The sequence below is a fragment of the Mastigoproctus giganteus genome, chromosome 7 (assembly GCF_048544385.1).
Source record: "Mastigoproctus giganteus isolate SK-2022 chromosome 7, ASM4854438v1, whole genome shotgun sequence".
NCBI lineage: Eukaryota > Metazoa > Arthropoda > Arachnida > Uropygi > Thelyphonidae > Mastigoproctus > Mastigoproctus giganteus.
This window is the reverse complement of record NC_143581.1, coordinates 108,274,229-108,296,347: the sequence shown is the minus strand read 5'-3', so window position 1 is coordinate 108,296,347 and position 22,119 is coordinate 108,274,229. Positions and strand designations below refer to the sequence as shown.

Here is a 22,119-nt window from a genome sequence, read left to right as displayed (position 1 = left end):
GCACACGTGAAAGTAATACTGAACATGCGCCTGGTCAGCCACGGGTGCCGTGAACCTGATACTAAAGGATGTGTTGCTGAGAAAGGAGGCGGATGCCCCCGAAAGCTACAATCATTGTTTCATCGCTTTTAATTTTCGTATTTTATTGTATTTTAACATTTTTGTAATAAATTTTTTTTATAGTAAATCAGTTTTGTAAATATTATTTTACAGTATCCACTGTATCGCTTGGTACATTTTATTATATTTATATTATTAAACTATTTTAATCAAAACGGTTAGTGTATTTATTTAAATTTGTGATATGAGCTTTTGCACCTATAAACTGAAAATAACTAACTCCAACTCCCTTGTTATTCATTTTGGTCTATATTTTTTTGTTTCTACAAAAAAAAGGCAAGAAATAGTTTAAAATGGAAAACTTAAAAAATTTTTCTGACTTTATATTGTATTATGAGATCAAAAAACATCATTAGAAACAACAGTGTTATTGTTTCTAAATACTCAACTGAATAATACAAGCTGAGTTAAGCCAAATGTATAGACTTGTCTTAACAATGTAGTAGATATAGTGACCTTGGGAACATATTCTGACTTGGAGGGTTATTTTTACTCAGAAATTGCCTTTACTTTTTTTGATTTACCCTTTTATATATCTCTACTGAATTTTGTTCTAAAAGAGAAAATGGTCATGATCCTTTCTATCATATAAACCTGGCCATGACTAGGTCTCACTAGATTTAAATTTTTTTTTTTTTTTAAACTTAACAAATTAAAAATTTATTAGCTATATTTCAGTTTGTTGTGATTGACTTCAAGTACAGCATGATCTCAGTAACTTGTCACCAGTGGGACCTTCACAATTGGGATGAATTAACCAACTAACCCCGGGGGCTCACATCTAGTGAGTATGGGCTTGGCAAACCCAGGGTCCTGAGCTGGATATCATCATTCTTCTCTTTCTTGGTGATTCCTTTCTACTTCTCTCTCTCTCTCAGGGGGTAACTTGGGAATTTTTTTTTTTTTTTTTTTTTTTTTTTTGGCTGGTGCAGCATAAGCCTCAGGCTTCCTTGTACCATATGGCCATTAATAATAATAATAATAATAATAATAACAGACAGATCAAAAAGATTAGAAAATTATACTGTATAAAACAAGGGAAAAATAGTCAAAACTTAAAAAAATATGATACAATAAGCAGCATGATGAAATACTGATATTATAGTGTATCAGGGGTTCTAAAACTTTGCAATTTGGCAATCCCCTTCTCATCAAATGAATATAAATTCAAAATAATATTCTGACTTAAGTAAGAATTTAAGGAATACAGTACCGTTAGTGGTTCAGAAACCCTAGTGCCACTGCTAAGGAAGGCAAAAAACTTCATAATATTCAGAAGTCTTCATAATTTTAAAACAAAACTTTAAAAATTTTTGTGACACAGCCCCATGTTATTATGAATCATAGTTCGAGAACCTCTGATGTATATATTTCATAATAAAAGTTTTCTAAAACTGCATATCTAATTTTTCTTAGGATAACAGCAGCAATCTGAGAATAGATAGCAAAATGTTAAATTCAACTGACAGTTCTGACTCAGAATTCTATCATTTGATATATGGCTTATCATTTGGTACCATGGTGGTTTTATCCTTTATTCTGGGATGCCTTTCTTCAAAGGTAATGTAAATATAAATTACATGTCATATTTGATATTTTAAGAGTGTGAATTTATTTTAGATGACTTTCAAAATCCCAGTTTCTTCCTAAAAGAAGAAACAATCTCTTTAACTTCATAAAAAAAAAAGTAGCCTTCTTTATCCAAAGTGAGCCTAGGGAAACAAGCCTAGACTTTAAGGGGTGTGTCAGGGTATAGTGTTAATTGTAATGTGGCTCCAGGGGTTCCCTCAACTCTGCTTGGTGTGTCAGAGTAGTAACATATAGAAGAATATTTAGTCTTAACCATATCTACAGTAATGTCATAGTGAACGTAGTGTTTGGGAAATTAATCCATTAGGCGAGTGGGGTCCAGGAGTAAAAGTACACTGGATAAGAAGAGAACCCAGTTGTCTCTGCCATGGTGAGTGGAGTTGAGGATTTCCCTTGAAGGGAATTGCCTAGGTCTTGATGTTCCCCTTCAACTCAGTTATTGGTTTTAGGTGTCAATCTGTGTCTTGTTTCTTGTGTAAGGGATAGTCAAGTCCTGTGATTTCAAGATGCCTCCGTAGCCAGGTGGGCAGGAGCGGCAGTGCGTAGCACACGCTTCTTGATTAGACTGGGGTTCGAGCCCGTGACCACCAAATACGGAGGATGCGGAAAGGTCAGGGAATGACCACCACATATCCCCGGAGCAATATGGCCTTAGTTGCTAATGCTCCTAAAAACCAAATAACAAACAACAACTGTGATTTCAAAGTCTAAATCGGTTAATGTCACATTCCGATTGATTGATCTTGCCTACGGATTTAGTTGTAGATATCAGCCTGATGGAACTTGGATGCAAGAAGTGAATCTCAGATCAGTTGATGAAGTTTATGGTTGATGCTGCTGGGAAGGAGTGACCAGAATCTATCTGGATGTTCTTGGTGGTTTAATAGGCTCCTTACTGTTCTTCAGCTGTTGAAGACCTCCTGTGCAAAAGTATTTATAATTGTCATGGGTATGAATTAGTATATGTTCTCAGTCCTTTGACAAATTAGTAATCTTTGTGATCAAAATAGATTTCCAGTCTTCATAGTCAGGACAGTCATACATTATGTGGTGCCAAGATTTGTCAGTCACAGCGGCAGTGTGGATCATTTGTGATACCCAGAAACGTCAATTTTTCTTGTATCAAAACATAGCCTGTAGGGGGGGGTAAGTTAGATATAGGCCAAGGGAAAACCAAATTGGGCTTTTAGGAATGCGAATGTTACTTTTGTGATGAATTTATTTGTGTTGTGTTATTTGGTTTTTAGGAGCATTAGCAACTAAGGCCATATTGCTCCGGGAAATGCGGTGGTCATTCCCTGACCTTTCTGCATCCTCCGTATTTGGTGGTGACAGGCTCGAACCCGGGTCTAATCAAGAAGCGTGTGCTACGCACTGCTGCTCCTTCCCACCTGGCTACAGAGGTGCCAAATTTATTTGTAATTGCTCCCTTAGTGGATGTCATCCGTCTCTTCTGACAGACCTTCTGCAAGTGAGCAAGAAGGTGCCTTTTCTCTTGTAATTGGTTGGTGGTAGTGCAGATTCTTTTGGAGAGATGATATAACATGCCACATCTAATTATTTCAAAGTGGAGGACCCCGGCGAGGACTTCTCACTGTACAGCAGGATCTGGTGATGGTAAGTAGCATTGCTCTTTGAATGGTGGCTAATTTCTTCTGATTTGTTACAATAGTTGCCTGATGATACCAGATCCCTGCAGCATATGAGATGGCTAGAATAAATAAATACTGCTTTGTAAAACAGGACTAGGGTACATTTGTTTAAACCCCAGTCCCTGCGAATGACCCTTGCCACCAATGTTGTGTAATTTCTTATCTTCTTTTGGATATAATGTAGGTGTTGGAAGAAAGAACAGTTTTGAGTCCAGGATTACACCAAGGTGCTTAATCTGCGGTGGTTTGGCCGGACTTAGGTGCCATTTCAGGAGGATGCTGGGGTTTTTTTTTTTTTTTCCAGGATATTTTCAGGTTGTTCTGGGTGGCCTACATAGACCCTCAAGCAGATGGGCATGGAAAGGATCAAATCGTCCACATAGGCTTGGGACTTAACATGCTCGAGATCTTGGTTTAGGAACTCAGCCCTAGGGCCAACTTTCAATACATGAGCAGAGATTTTGAGGAATTTGTGCTTGCCTGAGCCTGCCAAGGATGCTCGGCCACCAAAGTGAGTCGAACAACCTGGCAAAGTCAATTGCAATTACAAGGAAGTATTTCTCAGATGTTATTTAGTGCATCTACTGCTGAGCATCCTGAACAGAATCCATACTGGTTGTTGGCCTGTGGGTTTACGTTTGTATAATACTTGTCATTTCTGAAGCAAATGAGTTCTCAACGAGTTTGCTGAGGCGGAGAACAGTTAGGGGGCCAATTGGTTTATAATTGGCTGTTGTGGCAGTTTATTTGGATTCTTGAGAAGAAGTTGAAGATTAGCTGTCTTCCAATCAAGTGAAAAGGATCCTTTTGCCAGACAGTGGTTGAAAATGTTGAGCAGTAAGTGTGGATTGTAGTCTACCATCCTCCTGACAATCTCAGGCTCCAGAAGGTCAGGATCTGGACATTTCCTGACCTCGGAGTTTCAGTACTCAATCAAGTTCCTCCTGAGTGAAGAGCATTGTGTAGCAATCATTGGAGGCATACAGTTGGGCTTGTATTGGTGGCTTGAAAATGGTATTGAGTATATTATTAATTTTCTGCTCCCAGGTAGTAGTTATTGTGCCTTGTGGCATAAGAGTAGTTGACAGAACCTCGCCCCTGGGCAGTTTATTGGTGGTAACTTTATATACCATTTGGTTTATATTGGTTGGCAGTCCCGGTCGAGGCCACCAGGTACTCTCAAGATGTCCTTTTACTTTGGTGGATTAGAGCCGTATAGGTAGAGATAAGGATCTCATTATATAAGGCTATTGTTAGACCACACTTGGAACAATGCACCTAAAAAAATACGTCGATCTTCTTGAAAGGGTCCAGAGATGGGGATCTCGCCTGGTGAGATTGGCAAAAGGACATCCTTATGAGGAAACTAAGCACCATAGAGGTGACTTGATTGAGGTTTTTAAGACTCTGAGAAGCAATAGTAAAATGAATGAGGATGAAATTTTCACAGTTTTAAATGATTCTAGAACTAGGGGCCATAAATTCAAGAGGTGTTTAGACTGGATTGCAGGAAGTTTTATTTTAGCCAGCAAGTTATAAATTACTGGAATAAGTTACCTACATGGTGTTAGAGGCTGGCAGTTTGGGGTTCAAAGGTCATCTGGATAGTTACCTATGGGAGGAGGGAAATGCATAGATTGTCTGTTTCCTTTTCTCTTATTAATTTATTTTATTTTTTAGCTGGTTCAGCATAAGCCTTAGGCTTCCTTGCACCATATGGCCATTGCTAATACTAATTACCAGAGCACAAAGTGAGGTACTTTCCAATAGGTGTTCCATAGCTTTGATAGCACCTTAACCATGGGCATATCAACATTGGGTTGTCAAATTTAGTTCTTCCAATAAAAGTCTGTTTATGCTTCTCCATATGTTCCATTCTAATTTTGCTTCAAGTGGAGATGCCTCAGATAATGGGGAACTGGTTGGTTGGTAATGGCCTCTTTCCAAAGACTAGTCTGATATAATAGAGGATGACAGAAGAATAACATCTTCTGAAATAGTATTTACCATATGGTGCAAGGAAGCCACAAGCCCTGCAAGTCTAGAGTTAATCCACAAGGCTTTAATCATATATTCCCTCCTATCATGTCCGAGCAGAATTGCAGACACGAGGACATTTTGTTCCTTGTAAGGGAAACCAAATATGTATGGTTTCATCTTACAGTCAAATCACCCAGTAAGACCACCTTCTGTGAAAAAGTATCCTACACTGAAAGACCCAGCCCTTGGGAGTGTGTTACTGCCATAGCATTAGTCACTCGGGTCTCTGTCAAGTCTCCTGTTTTCTTCCAACCCCCCCCCCCCAACTTTCAGAGTCAACTCAACTTTTCCTAACAGTACAACAAGTTTTAATTTAGGGTTGTTGTATGTCCTATATCTAGCACACGGAAAAGAATCACCATCAGCTATAGAAAGTTCTGTGTACGTGTGATAACAAGTGTTTTATATATGCCTAGTATGAATCAGAGCTGTAATGCTCAATATGTTCTACGTTGATAATAATAAGAGGAGTTTACCTCAATATAGTACATAGAACACTTCCGTATGATACCCTCCAGAAATTAAAACGAAAAAAATCGACAACTTACCGGTACATTAGAGTAAAATATAAATAATCAATTTAACACAATTCAAAAACAATTAAAAATCAAATTAACGCAATTAAAAGAATCTAACGAAAATATTCAAAATGATTTTCCTTCCTGAAGCTGACAACGCTTTTCGACCATATGTCATGATCACAGGAATGAAAATTACCGAATCGGGTTAAACCTGAAACTTAAATAGTGATTATATGTCTGCGCGAAGACATATAGTGATTATATGTCTTCGCGCATGCGCGTAAAGGTCCACGCATCGGAGATCAAATATGGCCGCCGAACATTATCTGCTTTGTATTTCTGCTTTGGACTCAGAAATACAAATATTAACTAGCAGATTCTTAAACAGGGGTTATTCCATTACCACAATAAACTGAATTAGGGTATAAGCTAAGGATAGGATACAAAATACTACTCCAATCAACAATAGTAATATCAAAAAATACTTTATTTCTGTCCCATATGTTGAACAGTGGCACAAACAGCTTAACAGATTCTTTAAAGATGCCGAATTTAAAATTGTAGCTAGGCCAATACGGAAGTTACACACTATACTGAACAATCGGTCGGTTCTTTCCGCGTTCGCAACACAAATTAAAGATCTGGTATACAACATTTCTTGCGGTGATTGCGACTCGTCTTACCAAGGTTCGACGCGATTTTCTCTTAATATTTGTGTAAATCAACATGAAGCCTCAGTTCGGTTCGACGCGATTTTCTCTTAATATTTGTGTAAATCAACATGAAGCCTCAGTTCGTGCTTCTCGTTCAGCAGCGTCAGAATTAGCCTTTCATGCCATTAACGAAAAACATACTTAACATTCAACGTAATTATACGCGACTATTAATTGCGGAAACCGTGGAAATTAAATTACACGAGAATTCTGTTAATGTTCGGCGGCCATATTTGATCTCCGATGCGTGGACCTTTACACACATGTGCGAAGACATATAATCACTATTTAAGTTTCAGGTTTAACCCGATTCGGTAATTTTCATTCCTGTGATCACGACATACGGTCGAAAAGTGTTGTCAGCTTCAGGAAGGAAAATAGTTTTGAATATTTTCGTTAGATTCTTTTAATTGCGTTAAATTGATTATTTATATTTTACTCTAATGTACCGGTAAGTTGTCGATTTTTTCCGTTTTAATTTCTGGAGGATATCATGTGGAAGTGTTCTACGTACTATATTGAGGTAAACTCCTGTTATTATTTTATTTATATATGCCTATAAAACAACCTTTTTAAAGTATAAATTTTTATGCTCTTACTGTCAGACCTGGTGCATTATGGCTTTAGTTGCCCAAGCACCACTAAATTCCAAACTAAATTTGCATTCATAAAGCACTCTCATAACAGAGAGCAAAGTCCCTGGAAATTTTAGTCATCAACTGTAAAGGACAAAGTGTAAACAAAGCAGTGAATTGACATCATGACTGTTGGTTTTAACATGTAAATTTCAATATTATAAAGTGTATTGTTATTTGGATGTCAGCATTATAAGGTTGCTAATTTTCAAAGTGACTGTATTCTCTAATCATACATTATAACTTAATTTATAAATTCTGCAGCATATAATATTCAGCTTTAGAAATGTCACCATAACATGGCATTAATCTGCAATTTTCCTTGCACAGGAAGTTATTGTTATTATTTGGGGTTTTTTTTAGGAGCATTAGCAACTAAGGGAATATGCGGTGGTTATTCCCTGATCTTTCCGCATTTGGTGGTCACGGGCTCAAACCCCAATCTAATCAAGAAGCGTGTGCTACGCACTACTGCTCCTTCCCACCTGGCTACGGAGGTGCCTGCACAAGAAGTTCAGCTTACCGTAGCCTAGTGGTCAGGTGCATGGGTGCATAAGTACATGTGCCTTGAGTGACCAGTGTTCAAGCCCGTTACTGCTGAATACGGTGCTGTTTCTTGTATTCTGTCTATCTTGTGAACTCCTCTGACCGTTTGGTCATCCCGGAGTATAAACAAAAAATTTATTTTATTTTAACTGTAAGGATATTCTGTCAGCAGCAACTACCTTATTTTTTTAATAATATGAATTATTCATAAGCTAACATTATAAATTGTAATTTATTATTTTTTGATTGTTAGGTTGTACTGAAAGCCTCAAGTTATCTACATAGCCAAACTCTTGCAAAAGTAGTATGCTGCCCAATGCATTTTTTTAACTCATCACCAATTGGCTCTCTTCTTAACATTTTCACAAGAGATCTTGAAGAAGGTATTTATTATTTTACTGATGTATAAATGTAATTTTGGTTAATTATTTTTCTGCCCCATTATAATATTTTTAATAGGCATAGAATCTGTATTAAAAAAAGAAACTGTGACAAGAATGCATTACATAAATGATATGATTTAATATCATTAGTAAGGTAGGCACTAGACAGGCTCCGCTTTAAGCTGGTAAAACTTTACTCAGCTTGACTTGTTGGAATTCACTTGAACAGAGATGTATGGCCATTAATTAAAAATCAACAAATTAATTTTTTTTTTATCTTAGATGCAGTATAAAATGATTTTCATTTCACAAATAATTAAACTGTTAACAGCCATTATCTTTGAATTTGTATTTCCTGTATTAGTCAATTTATTTCAGAATATAATCAAAGTTTATTTTTTCATTTGGTGTTGCTTAAATTATCATCATCTAAACAGAAACCAAGTTCTGTTTAGATGATGATAGTGAATAGTTTCACATCATAAACCTGTGAATCCACATTTGTAGCACAGTGGTTACAGTTTCTTTCTTTCCACACCATATGGAAAAAAGCCTGAATGAATTCAAATCCCCTCAAGACTGGAGGAATTATTACGGCGCCTTTTTCACACCAAGGTAGAGTTAGTCAGGCAAAGGTTACCACTTGGTTTTTTCATACAGCAAAATCGGCAAACCAGGTTTAGAATATTTACAAATGCAATACATTGATGGTGCATTGGCACAAAAACATCAACATGTGAATGAAAGTGAGAGCAACAAATGACCCAGCAATGAAATATGGATACTCCCCTTCACACTGGAAACAAAAAAAAAAAAAAGTCTCAGTACTGTGGAAACTGATGTCTTTGAAAAAAGGCCTTGGATGTCAGGGAAACAACCAAATATCACATGAACCCTCTGCTATATATTCTTTTAAGTTGATAAAGGGACACTCCACCTTCAAAACTACTTTTTATATTATTTTAGCAGTCTTATTCTTATTTTATGTAAATACTATAATTGTAATTCTTGTGTTTGTTGGTCATTGCAAGAAATCTCCCATGAAGAGCAGTGTTCACTGATTACCACTCAACCGTCCCTTTATCCATTGTAGCAACTTGCTCTTAATGCCATACCGCTCCAATTTGTACAGCAGTCTTCCATGTGCAACAGTATCAAAAGCTTTCCTGAAATCCAAGTATACTAATTACCAGAGCACAAAGCGAGGTACTTTCCAATAGGTGTTCCATAGCTTTGATAGCACCTTAACCATGGGCATATATCAACATTGGGTTGTAAAATTTAGTTATGATATGATATCAAAATTATTTTTTGCATCCAGTTCCTTTGTGACCACATCATAGTTTCCAATCAAACTGGTCAGACAAGACCTACCATAGAAATATATGGAAGAGATCAATAAGAATCTTCAGAAGGATGTTTCCTATCAGAACTGGTAGTACACTATCCAGACTTGGACTGATACTAACCACTGGAAAAGCAGCCTTCAGTTCGTCATCTTAGCTAGACTCCTTATCGCAAAATACACTTACAATCTGATCTTCATTCTCTTGGCAGTCCTGCAATATTTATAATAATGAATCTATCTAGTTCTTCAAGGTTATATGTTGGTTCAGGAATTTCTCCTCCAAGAGAGAGAATTATATCATCGTTTAAAGCCTCCTGTTTTATGTTTGTGGGTACACTTTCCTAAACTAACCACTTGGACAGAAGTACTGAAACCTGGACTCCCCACATGGCAATTCAGCCTCTCCCTCAGTTGGTAAAGGAGACGGGTCTCCGATTCCTTGAGAGACAATATATGGGATAAAATGTCCTGATAGGATTTTAACTTCCTCCTATCTTTGATTGCATTTGTCATCCTCTGGGGAAACAAGGCTTGTAGCTTCCGGTTGATGTTTCTGATCCCTGTGTTTTGGAGATCCGCTTCTGCATGAGCCTGCAGCAAAATCTCTTCTGCAGTCCAGTGGACTTTGATTCAGAGAGTGTCAGTGGCTAAATTTGCTTCCATGGGGTGTGCACGTTTAATGTGTACTCCCCTTCCGGTCTTGGTTGTGAAACTCCTATTGCAGTAGTAACATATCCAGGCTCCACTTGGTGCAGGAAATGTGGGAGGCTCATCAGCCCCAACAGTGGTAACAAAAATGTCAGGCGATGGTCTTGGACTCCCTGGGGCAAGCAACTCCAAGATTGATGGTTACCTATCAGGGTGGGAGCCCTGATAGGAGAAGAAACATGCACCCTTTTAGCCAGGCCGGAGTCTGCCCACACCACAAGGAGGTAGGGTGCTCCTCATATGTGGCCAGATGTCAGAGACCACTTCATGGGCTTAATTATCACATTTCCACTGTCTAGTGTCTTTTGACAATACAACCTATTCTGCAATAGATAATGATGTGTGCATTTTGAAAGTTCACTCACTGTCCTTGGACCACTTAAGTAGCTGTGTTGCCGTTGACTATAAACAACAATCTGAAAATTCTGAAACCGTTCACTAAATAGTCTTGCTGTAATGCTTCACATGCATTCTGGAGTAAACCTTGACTCATCAGTGAGTCATTTTTCTTGTTCACAAATAGCTTTTGGATAATTCCATGTCCTGAATATCTCTGGAGCAAGGCAAAAACCTTTATGGTCCTGAGATGAAATCTCCTTGCATAGTTGTTTCAATCTGAGAACCTAAGTTTGCTGGATTCACCTGTTTGACTATATGCAGTTTAGATTTTTTTAAACTACAGAACTCATCAAAATATAATGTGCACTTCTTTCAAACAAGGTACTCAAATAGTGAGACTCTTAATCAGTATGTGATGCAACACATTTAGAACAAGCTATGCAGAAAGTAGGCACTTGATATTGTTATGGTACCTTAGATTTCTTCATTTATAAATTATCTTGTACTTGTATATAAAGTAAGTCAGTTTTCAGTAGATGCAAAAAGAAGCATAATTAATAAAAAGTTTTTAATTTTTTTATTAGTGGACAATCAGCTTCCTGTGCATATATTTTCCTTCTTTCAAGTGACAATGGCTACTTTCTGTGCACTTTTCATTGTACTACTAGTTTTTCCATGGTTATCAATCCCTCTGATACTCATTGGGAGTGGATTTATCATCCTACAGAAGATGTTCTGTAGAGTTATGCCAAACTTAAAGAGATTAGAAATAATGGCTAGATCACCAATATATAGTCATATTGCTATTACATTTAAAGGACTTGCAATCATTTCATCTTTCCATATGCAACAAGAATTCATTCAGAAGTAAGTTTTTGAAATTCTTATTTTTTAAAATTATTTCTTATTGCTAATGACATTGTAAAAAATGGCAATATATTAACACCTGATGTGTTAATTATATGTCAGTTCTGGCACTCAGAGGTTTTATGTAGCAATTATAGTATTCCAAGAAAGACCCAGACATTTTGCTTTCATAGAAGCCTCTTTTCTACCCACACAATAGAAATGGTTGATGTTACCTTAGAAAACATGAATTGGATGCACATTAAGTTACACTTTCCATGTGTAGACCATTAAATCCATAACACAAGTGGCACATGAATTTGAAAATGTTTAACATCACGTCACATCTGTATTTGCATGATTATCATTTTGTACCAAAGTTCTTTTTTTTTTTTTAATAAAAACCCCAAATATGAATGGCACTGGAACTCAATGATCACTGAATTATGACCACCCTACACCACATAGTATAAAAACCTGAACAGCTTCGTACACTAGAGCAGTAGTAATTTGCATCAAGTTGCAAGTTAAAGTGATAAAGTAAGCAATTATGGGATGTAGTAAAGATATCACGGAGTTTCAAAGGAGCCTGTGCGTTGGGTGCTTTCACAGCCCTCTGTTGTTAAGGTGTATGAAAAATGGTATTGAACAGGTCAAACTACCTCCCCGCGATAGAACTGTAAAGGATTAAGCAAGGTGAATGTTTGTGGTGAGAGTGTTGTATGGGCTGAACATCATGTTACTGTGCAACAGGTTGACATTGCAATTTTTTTTTTTTTTTTTTTTTTTTTTGGCAGTGCATCGGCTTCTGTGGCCATAATGCACCTCCCAAGGTTTGGTTTTTGTATTTTACTGTGATCCAAGCCCGAGGCAAGATTGGAACCCACGACCTTTGGGTTGCCAGGCAGACACTTTACCCACCTGGCTAGCCCCGGTCGGCTTGACATTGCAATACAATGTGGTGAATTCAAAAACCATATCCTAAATGACAATGCACTGCACACTCTGCTGTATGAGGTTCTGCAACAGATGACCCACAAGACACCATCTCCTCAGAATTGATTATCATCTATGGTAAATGCTGTAGTGTCAACAACATACTAGTGGATAGCTTTGCATGTGGGGCAAGCAACATGAGTCTATGGGGTGTGTTCAGACCAGCGTTTCACTGGTGAAGTCTATAGCAGCTCTTAGGAGACTACATGCAGCCTGTCATGTTGCATTTTTTCCCAAACAGAAATGGGATCTTCCAAGACAATAATGCACTGTGCCCTTGGGCCTGCACCATTCACAAGTGGTTCAAGGAACACAGTGAAGATATCACCTATCTTTATCAGCCACCAAAATTGCCTGACTTCAATCCAATTGAAAACCTTTGGGATGTTTTGGAACAGGAAGTGAGACTTTTGGACACACAGCTGTCATCTATTCCTACACCGTGGAAAGCCTTGCAGGCAGAACTAGTGGAGTCAGTGCCTAGATGAATAGTAGCTGTTATCAATGTGAACAGTGGCCCAACATGATATTATATGTGTGGTCTTAATTCAGTGTATAGTACTTTGTATTGCGCAAGTGTTGAAGATTGAGAAGACTGAAAATAATTGTTAACATTAGACTTGAATTTCTGTAGATTGTAGTTTTCAGAAATTACATGTGAAGGAAGGTTGTTCCATAAAAAAGAAGTTGAAGGGATAAATGAGGCAGAATAAAAGTAATTCTATGAGTTTTCAGTTCAGCAGTAAGTGGATGCTGGCTGACTGTGGCTTGTGTTTGGATGAGAGCAGGGTAATTAGAGATACCACTTCAGAACACTTCCCATGGAACTATCTGTATTAAAAGAATGCAGCAAAAACAGGTCATTAATTAACCTGACTGCCTTCTTTTGAATGGATTCTAAAAGCTATAGAGAGGTTAGGGAGATACCACCACATATGTGGAACAATATTACGGCAGATTCGAGAATTACACAGTGCGTGGTTGTTTAGAAAAGGGAGTAAAGGAGAAAACCCAGTTTTTTTGATGGAAGAAGCAGCAATGCTTCTTCAGGAGAGAAATGATGAAAAAGTTGAGGGCTATCTGGCACACAGATAATTCCTTACACTACGAAATGTTACCAGACAGTACGAGCACCTCTTTGTTACCCTCCTCTATATCATTGACAAGACTCCATGGCTTGGCTTGCACTGCTCAGTGAACTTCATATCTGACTGCACAATTACCCATAGGTCTTTTTCACTCTCTACTTCCCTGAGTGTAGTACCACACAGTTGGTACGTTTCTCTTGGATTACTACTACCTATATGCAGTAGCATACTGTCTTTAACACCCTGCCAACCTTTGTTCATTTGCAAACTTGGACATTAAGCCTGATGTACCTTCATCAATATCATTGATGAATACACAAAACAACAATGGGCCCAGCACCAAACCCTTGGGGCTCCATTAATAACAGTGTTCATTGATTACCACTCTGCCAGTGGTGTACCCCGGTATCATCGTAAGGGGGGGGGGCAAGGTGACCATGCTTTTGAGTTTTTTTTTTTAGAACGCCTCCTGCATTCTTTAATTTCAAAATTTTGGTTGGGGGGGCATATTCCCTTTCTGCCCACCCCTGCTCTCTGCCGTCTCCCACTCAACCATCCTACTCCAGTTTGTATAGCAGTATTCAAGGTGAAATCCAAGTATATGATATCAAAATTATTTTTTGCATCCAGTTCCTTTGTTACCACATCGTAGCATCCCATCAAATTGATCAGACAAGACTTCCCCTTACTCGTGCTGTGTCTGAACTTTTACTGCAGTCTTGTCTAGGTGATCCTGCATCACTTCTTTACCCAGTGACTCCATTATTTTCCCTGGAACAGAAGTTAAACTAACAGGTCTATAATTATTTTGTGTCACCCTTTGTGAATTGGGAAGACATTTGCACATCTCCAGTCCATGGGGACCTCCCCTGAATCTAAGGATGCTTTCATAATTATGGCTAAGGGTTTCCTTACTTCTGTCGCTGCCTCCTTTATGTTTAACCTCAACAAATTTTCCTCCACTTTGCTCTCCATTATTACAAAATCATTTAGCTCCCTGTTAGAGTTTAGTAAACTTCTGTCCTGCACTTCCTCATGTGAATGTAGATGCAAAATACTCATTCAGTTTGTCAGCTATCTAAGCAGGATCATCAAGTGGACCAATCTGATTCGTCCCCCTTCCTTCTAGAGTTTACATAAGTAAAGAAGTATTTGTTGGTTTTCTTTGCATCCTTTGCCATGGATTTCTTGTAATCAGCCTTTGCTTGCCTAACCTCCTTTGTGACTAGATTACAGACTAACTTAGAGCTGCCATAATCTTCTGTGTCACCTGATAATTTATATGCATCCCATGCATTTTTCTTCTCTGCCATGTTGTTTGTTTGTTATTTGGTTTTTAGGAGCATTAGCAACTAAGGCCATATTGCTCCGGGATATGTGGTGGTCATTCCCTGACCTTTCTGCATCCTCCGTATTTGGTGGTGACGGGCTCGAACCCCGGTCTAATCAAGAAGCGTATGCTACGCTCTCTGCCATGAGCCTCATTAGTTCATCTGATATCCATTTAGGTCTGAATTTTGAATAGTATTTCTTAGTTGGTATGAAAAGCCTAGTAGCTTCCAAGATTAATTCCTTGAAGGCTTCCCATTTAAAATTCACTGTTTTTAATATCATCAGTTGATCCCACTGTAGTCACATCTTTAAGTAAATCCCACATCAGTGTCACCTAGTGGTTCCTTTATCTGCAAATTCCTAATGCATGAGTCAATTCTGCTGATAATCAGACCAAGAGTATTACTCCCTCTGGTTGCCCCTTGAACATGTTGCTGTAGAAAACAATCCTCCAATAAATCCACAAAAGTCTTGTTAGCATGCGAGTGACCAACCCCCAAGTTCCAGTCAATATCTGGAAAGTTAAAATCCCCTATTACAAGACATTCTGATTTACTGGCCCACTATTGCTCTGCACAATTGTTCATTGTACTCATTAGTGTCATTAGGCCTATAACACACTCTTACTCTAATTTTTCTCTTTCCTAGTGTTTACATCACACTAAACTGACTGAACACCCATGTCAATTGGATGCACTTCCTTAACTAACAGCATAACCTCTCCTTCCTTCCTATCCTGTCTGTACACATTGATCTCCACAAATTCCAATTCTGCACTGCTTATATCTGTGTGACACCATGATCAGTACTTCAAATTTATCTACTATACTTCTAGCATTGCTGTACATGCAAGTATACATGTACCTGTTCTTACTCTTAGTTACCCTGACACAGCCCATGTATTTACTTGTTCCATGATAACTCCCAGAAACTTGCTCTCTAGACTGCTGCTCATTATAATAGAAGCAGTGCAAGAATTTGCTTTCGCCTCTGCCTGCAGCTACAGTTCTCTTAGTCTCTTCTCTGCACTCTTGCCTAACTTCAGGAAGGATCACTCACTGACTTGCTTAATACAGTTTTAAGTATTATCCTTTTTTGCTATTAAAGTAAATTCTATTACTTGAACAACTTCCTCCTACTGCAAATCTAACCTCACCTAGACAATATGATTTTCACCAAGGAAGCTCATAAGAAAAAACAGACTTGGAGGATATTCTGAAGATATCCTACCATGTCTAATTCATAGGCTTTAAACATCATGCACCAAAGCATGATATATTCAGAATTGGACCCATGTTTATATGCACTTTTTAAGTGCATATAAACATGATTCAAAATTGCCTCAGATATCAGCAAATGACAAGATCCATCAGGGCCAGAAGGAATCTCAGACCTGCTGTACATCTATTATCCAGTCAGGGACAAAATTACAGAAAATGAAGGGAGAGACCCTACATCCCAGAATATAGTGGGAGAAACGTTTTCTAACATCTCAACAAACAACAAACCTTTTTCTCCAGAGTTCCTGGTTCAAAAACAGAAAAATGAAAATTTGGCAGTTAATTTCAAATAAAAGGGTTGTTACCCATATAATGGGCCATTTACCATTCAAGAAAACAGCTCTCGCCCTTACAAAGTGCTGTTGGACCATATGACATCCTTTATGGAATGATTTTAGAACCTTTAACCGAAATCTGGGGACCACCTGCTTTTCCATATGCCTGACACAAAGCATCCAGAAATAGCCTTGACTACACCAGGAAAGGATCCAAAATTTACAAAAAACTATCATCCTACTGCTCTGACTAGCTAATCGTGAAAAGAATGGTCAGTGCTCCTCTTATATGGTAGTTAGAATCAAATGACCTCTCTAGCATTCAGTGTAGCTGCTGAAGAAACAAATCCACTTTGAACCATTTATCTGAGATACTTTCCTAAAAGAAGAGCACCTGCTGTCCATCTTTTTCGATATGGTAATATCTTTATACTCTCAGTTTAAGAAACCACTCTGTTTTTATGAAAAACTTTTTATCCTGTTGGTCTGATCCACCCTTTCCTTGCCCCTTTTGCCAAAAGGAAAGAGTTCCTCAAGAATTAGTTTTAAGTGTTACATTAAAGTGAATTCCATTACTAAACAACTTCCTCCGACTAAACATTGCTTTGTGTGTCAGTGAGTTTAGCATATTTTCCAAATCATGCAACATGAGGGTTATTGAACAACAACTGCAACAAGCCATTGATTACCTTTACTCCTGGTGATTAACCAATGCCTTCAGGCTCTTGCTGCAGAAGACTATTTGTGTACATTTTTGTCAAGCCTCAGGTGAAGCTCAGACAAAATGACAATCATAACCTGAAAGTCAGTGCAGCCTTAAAAGAGGAAAATAGTGAAGAACCTGAACAAATCTGCTAGCAAACAACAAACTCAGAAGAATAGTGGTACAACTGATGTGAGTGCAATGGTATTGTATATTATCAATACAAGTAAACAATAACTAATTTGCCTGCAAAAGGTTTTCTTCATATATATACAGTAAACCCTCAATTTAACAGACTAATAGGGGGAGAAGGGGTGTCTGTTAAATCGAATGCAACGGGGGGGGGGGGCATTTTTTATTGTACCTAATGTTAAAAAAAAAAAGCTTTAATACAGTACTGTACAATATAAAATTATGTTGCAATTTAGCTTTGATTTACGGATATCAGAAACAGGTTTTTTTTTACGCTGTAAATTTCACAAACGTGTGCCACCGAGACGCCTTGTTCTAACTCCTCTATCACTTGATGCCATTTTAAGTTGTAAGGATTGCAAATTATTCAATAAATAAAGTCAGAAATCACAGAAACACTCTATATACAACCTGACCGCACAATAGCTTGAGGCAGACCAAGACAAAGCGAGTCACCGCTTGCTGTAATCTGGGAAAACAGCTATTTGAAAACATTTTCAGAATATTATTATTAATTAATAATAATACTGAAGTTTTGTATAACCTAAAAAAAATATGGTCGAGATTAATATGTACATTACTATTTGTCCGGTCTGTTATATCAGGGGTTTACTGTATATATTATTTATTGAAACTTACTGGAAAATAGCAAATAGCCATTTTTATTTCACGTTTTTTCAATTATTACCCTAAACTTCCTATATCGGGGAATTAATATATATATGGTGTTAACTTATTCATTCCTTTTCATAAGGCTATTAGCCATGTGAAGTTAAAGAATTTAATAGTATTACAATAAAATGTTATATTTTCCAAACCTTCTACTGATTGATTTTCAGTTAACCTATTCTGGAGTATGTACACATATTTACAATTTTCTTGCATGGTCCTGAAGAATATGTTTTTGTTTCCAAGTAATTGTGGACACAGTTTATGTCAGCACGGAAATCACTTTTAAACTCAAAGGAGCACCTATCAGCCATAATTGCCCAATTTTGGCTTACAAAACTTTTCTAGAATTCAGATCCAGAAGTTGATGAAATTATTTATGTATCACTTAATTCAAAGAATTTTTATTAAAAAAATTCTGATTTGATAGTAATTTCACTCTAATATCAATATTCAAAAACATTTATATAAACAATTAATTTTATGAAGAAACTGGCTGATGGTGCAAAACTCACTCCAGAATGGGTTAATGTGATCAATTACATGTTAACCCACAGATTTACATAAAATAAAGTATTATACTTGCAGTAGAGCATCAGTTATCCGAAATGATTGATGGCAGACCTCTTCCGGATAATCAAACGTAAAGTAAGATTAAATTAAATAAAAAAAATTATAAACCAATCCTTGAAAACAGAAACATCCATCCAGGCGTTTTTATATAAAACAGGAAAATTAGAAAGATTTTTAAATGCTCTGAGTTTTTCTACTTACCGATAATTAGCACAGACAATCTGTGTGTCCCAGTGGCATTTGCACACAGAGCAACTGTAACTCGCTCTTTTCTCATCTTAAAACCTGGTGCAGGCATTTGTCTTTTAGTGGCTAGGGTTTTTATTGGTAATGTTTTCCCTAATAAGCCAATCTCATCATTTGCTATGACTGAACCAAACTTACTTTTAAAGGACACTCACTGCCGATTCATCTGCAGAAAGTTTCTTGCCTTGAATTTCTAGTTCACATATACCATGTCTCAGTTTAAAAAGTTTTTCAGCCAACCTGTGCTTGCCTTAAAATATTAATTACCTCTTAATTTCTGATTAAAATCCAATGCTTTTTCGCACAAACATTGGGCCAGACATTGGTTCACCTAAACTTTGTTTCTGAAGAAACCACAATAAAGTGCACTCTCTAAGGTGCATTTTCAGGTTTCGACATCATCTTTTTTTGCTAGATCCTCCTTCACTATACATAATTGACACACATTCTGTTATAACATTGGAATTTTTCTTGATGTCCCCACATTCTCTTTGGAGAGGTTTCCTCAATATTTTTACTTTTTCTAATTCTATTCATAATTTCTATTTTTTGTTGCAATTTCTTGCAACTATGCAACTTCTTTTTGTTCACATTTTACTGTAAAAAATTGAGGAAAATAATAACTTATTATTTTTCTAAATTTTGGGCCGATATTATTCTTACTGAATCTGGAGTTAAACTAATCTGAAATTCCCTCGTGATTTCTGAGAAAACCCAGTAGTCTCTGTGATATTTTTCTAAAGGTCACATCCATAAAACAATTCACAGTTATTGGTTTATTGGGCTTTTTGTTTGTACAATCTATTATAAACGGGTAGTAAACTTGATCTTTTGCTTAATTAGAATCAAAATTCAATTTGCAAATATGATCACTATAACTAGTGCTTACTGTACTACTGTTAATAAAAAGAAAGATCAGCCTTTCAAATTATTTTGGATAACTGACATTCTACTGTATCTCCAATACTGATTGCAATTTTGTAACAACTTTCACTTCTCCATTTTAAAAAGATTTGCTTATGAAAGGGAATGGGCCTGTGGCACTGGTTTCCATGGTTTAGAAGAAGAGAATACAGCAGAGCCAGTAACTAAATTTAAATGTAAGTAGGAGGAGTTAGAGGAATGCATATTCCTGAACCCGCCAGTACCGATCACCATGTGATGCAGCTATGTGAGTGAATGGTATTTTCGTCATCCCCCCCCCCCGAGGTTCTGATGTGCTGCTGTTAGAGTACCTCAACTCCCTATCGTCCTTCATCCACTTCCTTTCCTAGATGTTTTGGTGAGGCGAGTAAGCTCTTGTCTGGAAACCAATGTGCTGCAGGCCAGCCCATGCCCCTTGTCATCTAAACAGCGCTGCAAACTCTCTCGAGCTTGGAGCCATTCCAGCTCAGAGGTTCCTAGAGTAAAAGCTGACCTCACCAATTGTGGATACCCAGCCTGTGTGTTAGACAGGTGCTTACTACAAGCACAAGAGCTTGCAACTCACCCGAGGCCCTCTTCCCCCCCCACAACAGTGTACCTACTGCTTATATTCCTTATTACTCGGGCATCTCATACCAGATTTCTAAGATCCTGCACGAGTACCGCATGAAATGCATACAACTTCCTGGTAGGAGTCTACGGTCTCTGGTCTCGAGATTAAAAACGCCCATCGCCCCTCTCTTACGCAGCGGTATTGTATACCGGATTACTTGCCATAATCGTGGCAATTGCTATGTAGGGGAAGGCTCCAGACATCTTCAGGACCGCCCCATCCGCCTGAGTGACCCTGAACACTGCAATCGCAGAACATTTTTGGCTAACTCATCATGACCTCAACCCCAGGTGCGATAGTGAGGATCGAGCAATCTCGACACTACTATCACCGCCTATGGTGATATATATATCCAGCTGTCACAAAGTTTTAAATTGCAGTAGAGGTACAAAACTACATGAATTTTGGTGTCAATAGTTTTGAAGCACGCCACGCACCAACAACAATCACCTGATCTGGCCTAGTGAATGCTCTTCTAGTCATCTGATTGTGCAAAGCATGTTTAGTATAATTTATTCCATATTATATTTGCATTTCTGTATGTATGTACCTTTCTTGCTGAGGAAAAGGTTCATTACTCCGAAAGCTACTTGTCGTATTAAAACTTATTAAATTTAGTTACTGCAGTCCCTTCTTCAGAACAGTGCAATAACTTTGCACAAAAAGCAATTCAGCTTAAAACATGCACAATTTCTCTTTAGTTATGTAAATAGAAATGTGAAATATCATAAACAACTTTATTTCTTGGTTCATTGTCTTTCTTATAAAATGATTGTTTCTAAAGAAATTTTAGTGTGGTGAAATTGAGGAAGGTTAGATGTGCAGAAGTTTTGCCTTTTACACATCTAACAAAGGATTGTTGAAACAAATCTCCAACAATCAACCATCCATTGTAGTGGAAGTAACTAGTGTGGTAGAGTTTTTCTTTTCTCTCACTGCCGCTTTCTTGCATTGTTTGCTTGTTATTTGGTTTTTAGGAGCGTTAGCAACTAATGCCATGTTGCTCCGGGGATATGCGGTGGTCACAGCCTCGAATCCCGGGCTAATCAAAAAGCGTGCGCTACACACTGCTGCTCCTGCCCACGGAGGTGCCATTGCCAGTACTAATATTTGTTATTGTAGCAAGTGAAAGCTGTTTCTTTCTGTCCAGCTTGTTAATATTATGAGTAGCTTACATCCCTTGTGCTGAAATTTAATATCTTTAATTGCATCATATCTTCACCTACACTATAAATCAAAGCCATACACCTCTTTATAAGCTAGAGAGGTCAAAGAAAGAAAACACATTCAAAATTTCCTTCATAATATCTTTCTTTCCTATTCTGTCCATGTTTCATCTTCTGCTCCTCTCTATCTCTTCTTAAACTTTAATGCCATATTCATTATCATAGTATTGTGATCTGAATGAATTCTTTACACCATTTATATATCTGTTCCTCATCATAACATAATTAACATCTATCAGGTATATTTATGTACCTTTCTAAGATCCTGAACCATCCATTAATATCAAATAATTTTATTCAAAAAACTCAAATCTCTCTCAATGATTAATTCCTACCACACATTATTCTACATAACTTCCCTCTCCTGCATTCCAGTCACTAAAATCTGTCATTCTGGTTTCTCAATTTTTCCATAAATCTTTTCATTTTCTTGACACAAATACTTGTATATAAAAGTAATTTCTCTCTTGTCTCTGCCTCCACTCTTATAGCCATCAACCTATCACTAATATATTGCACTTCTTCCATGCTTACAGTTACTTGCCCATTCAAAACCACTGC

The 22,119-nt window shown here is 37.5% G+C and overlaps 1 protein-coding gene across 1 annotated transcript in view; it reads left to right on the top strand.

Moving 5' to 3' along the window:
- LOC150083139 (ATP-binding cassette sub-family C member 5-like) overlaps window positions 1-22,119 on the top strand; it is a 278,483-nt gene that overhangs the window by 210,149 nt on the left and 46,215 nt on the right. Inside the window, exons 16-18 of the mRNA XM_090378404.1 lie at window positions 1,537-1,680; window positions 8,071-8,200; window positions 11,180-11,462. Of these exons, the coding sequence (XP_090234530.1) occupies window positions 1,537-1,680; window positions 8,071-8,200; window positions 11,180-11,462 (557 nt within the window). The remainder of the gene's footprint in view (window positions 1-1,536; window positions 1,681-8,070; window positions 8,201-11,179; window positions 11,463-22,119) is intronic.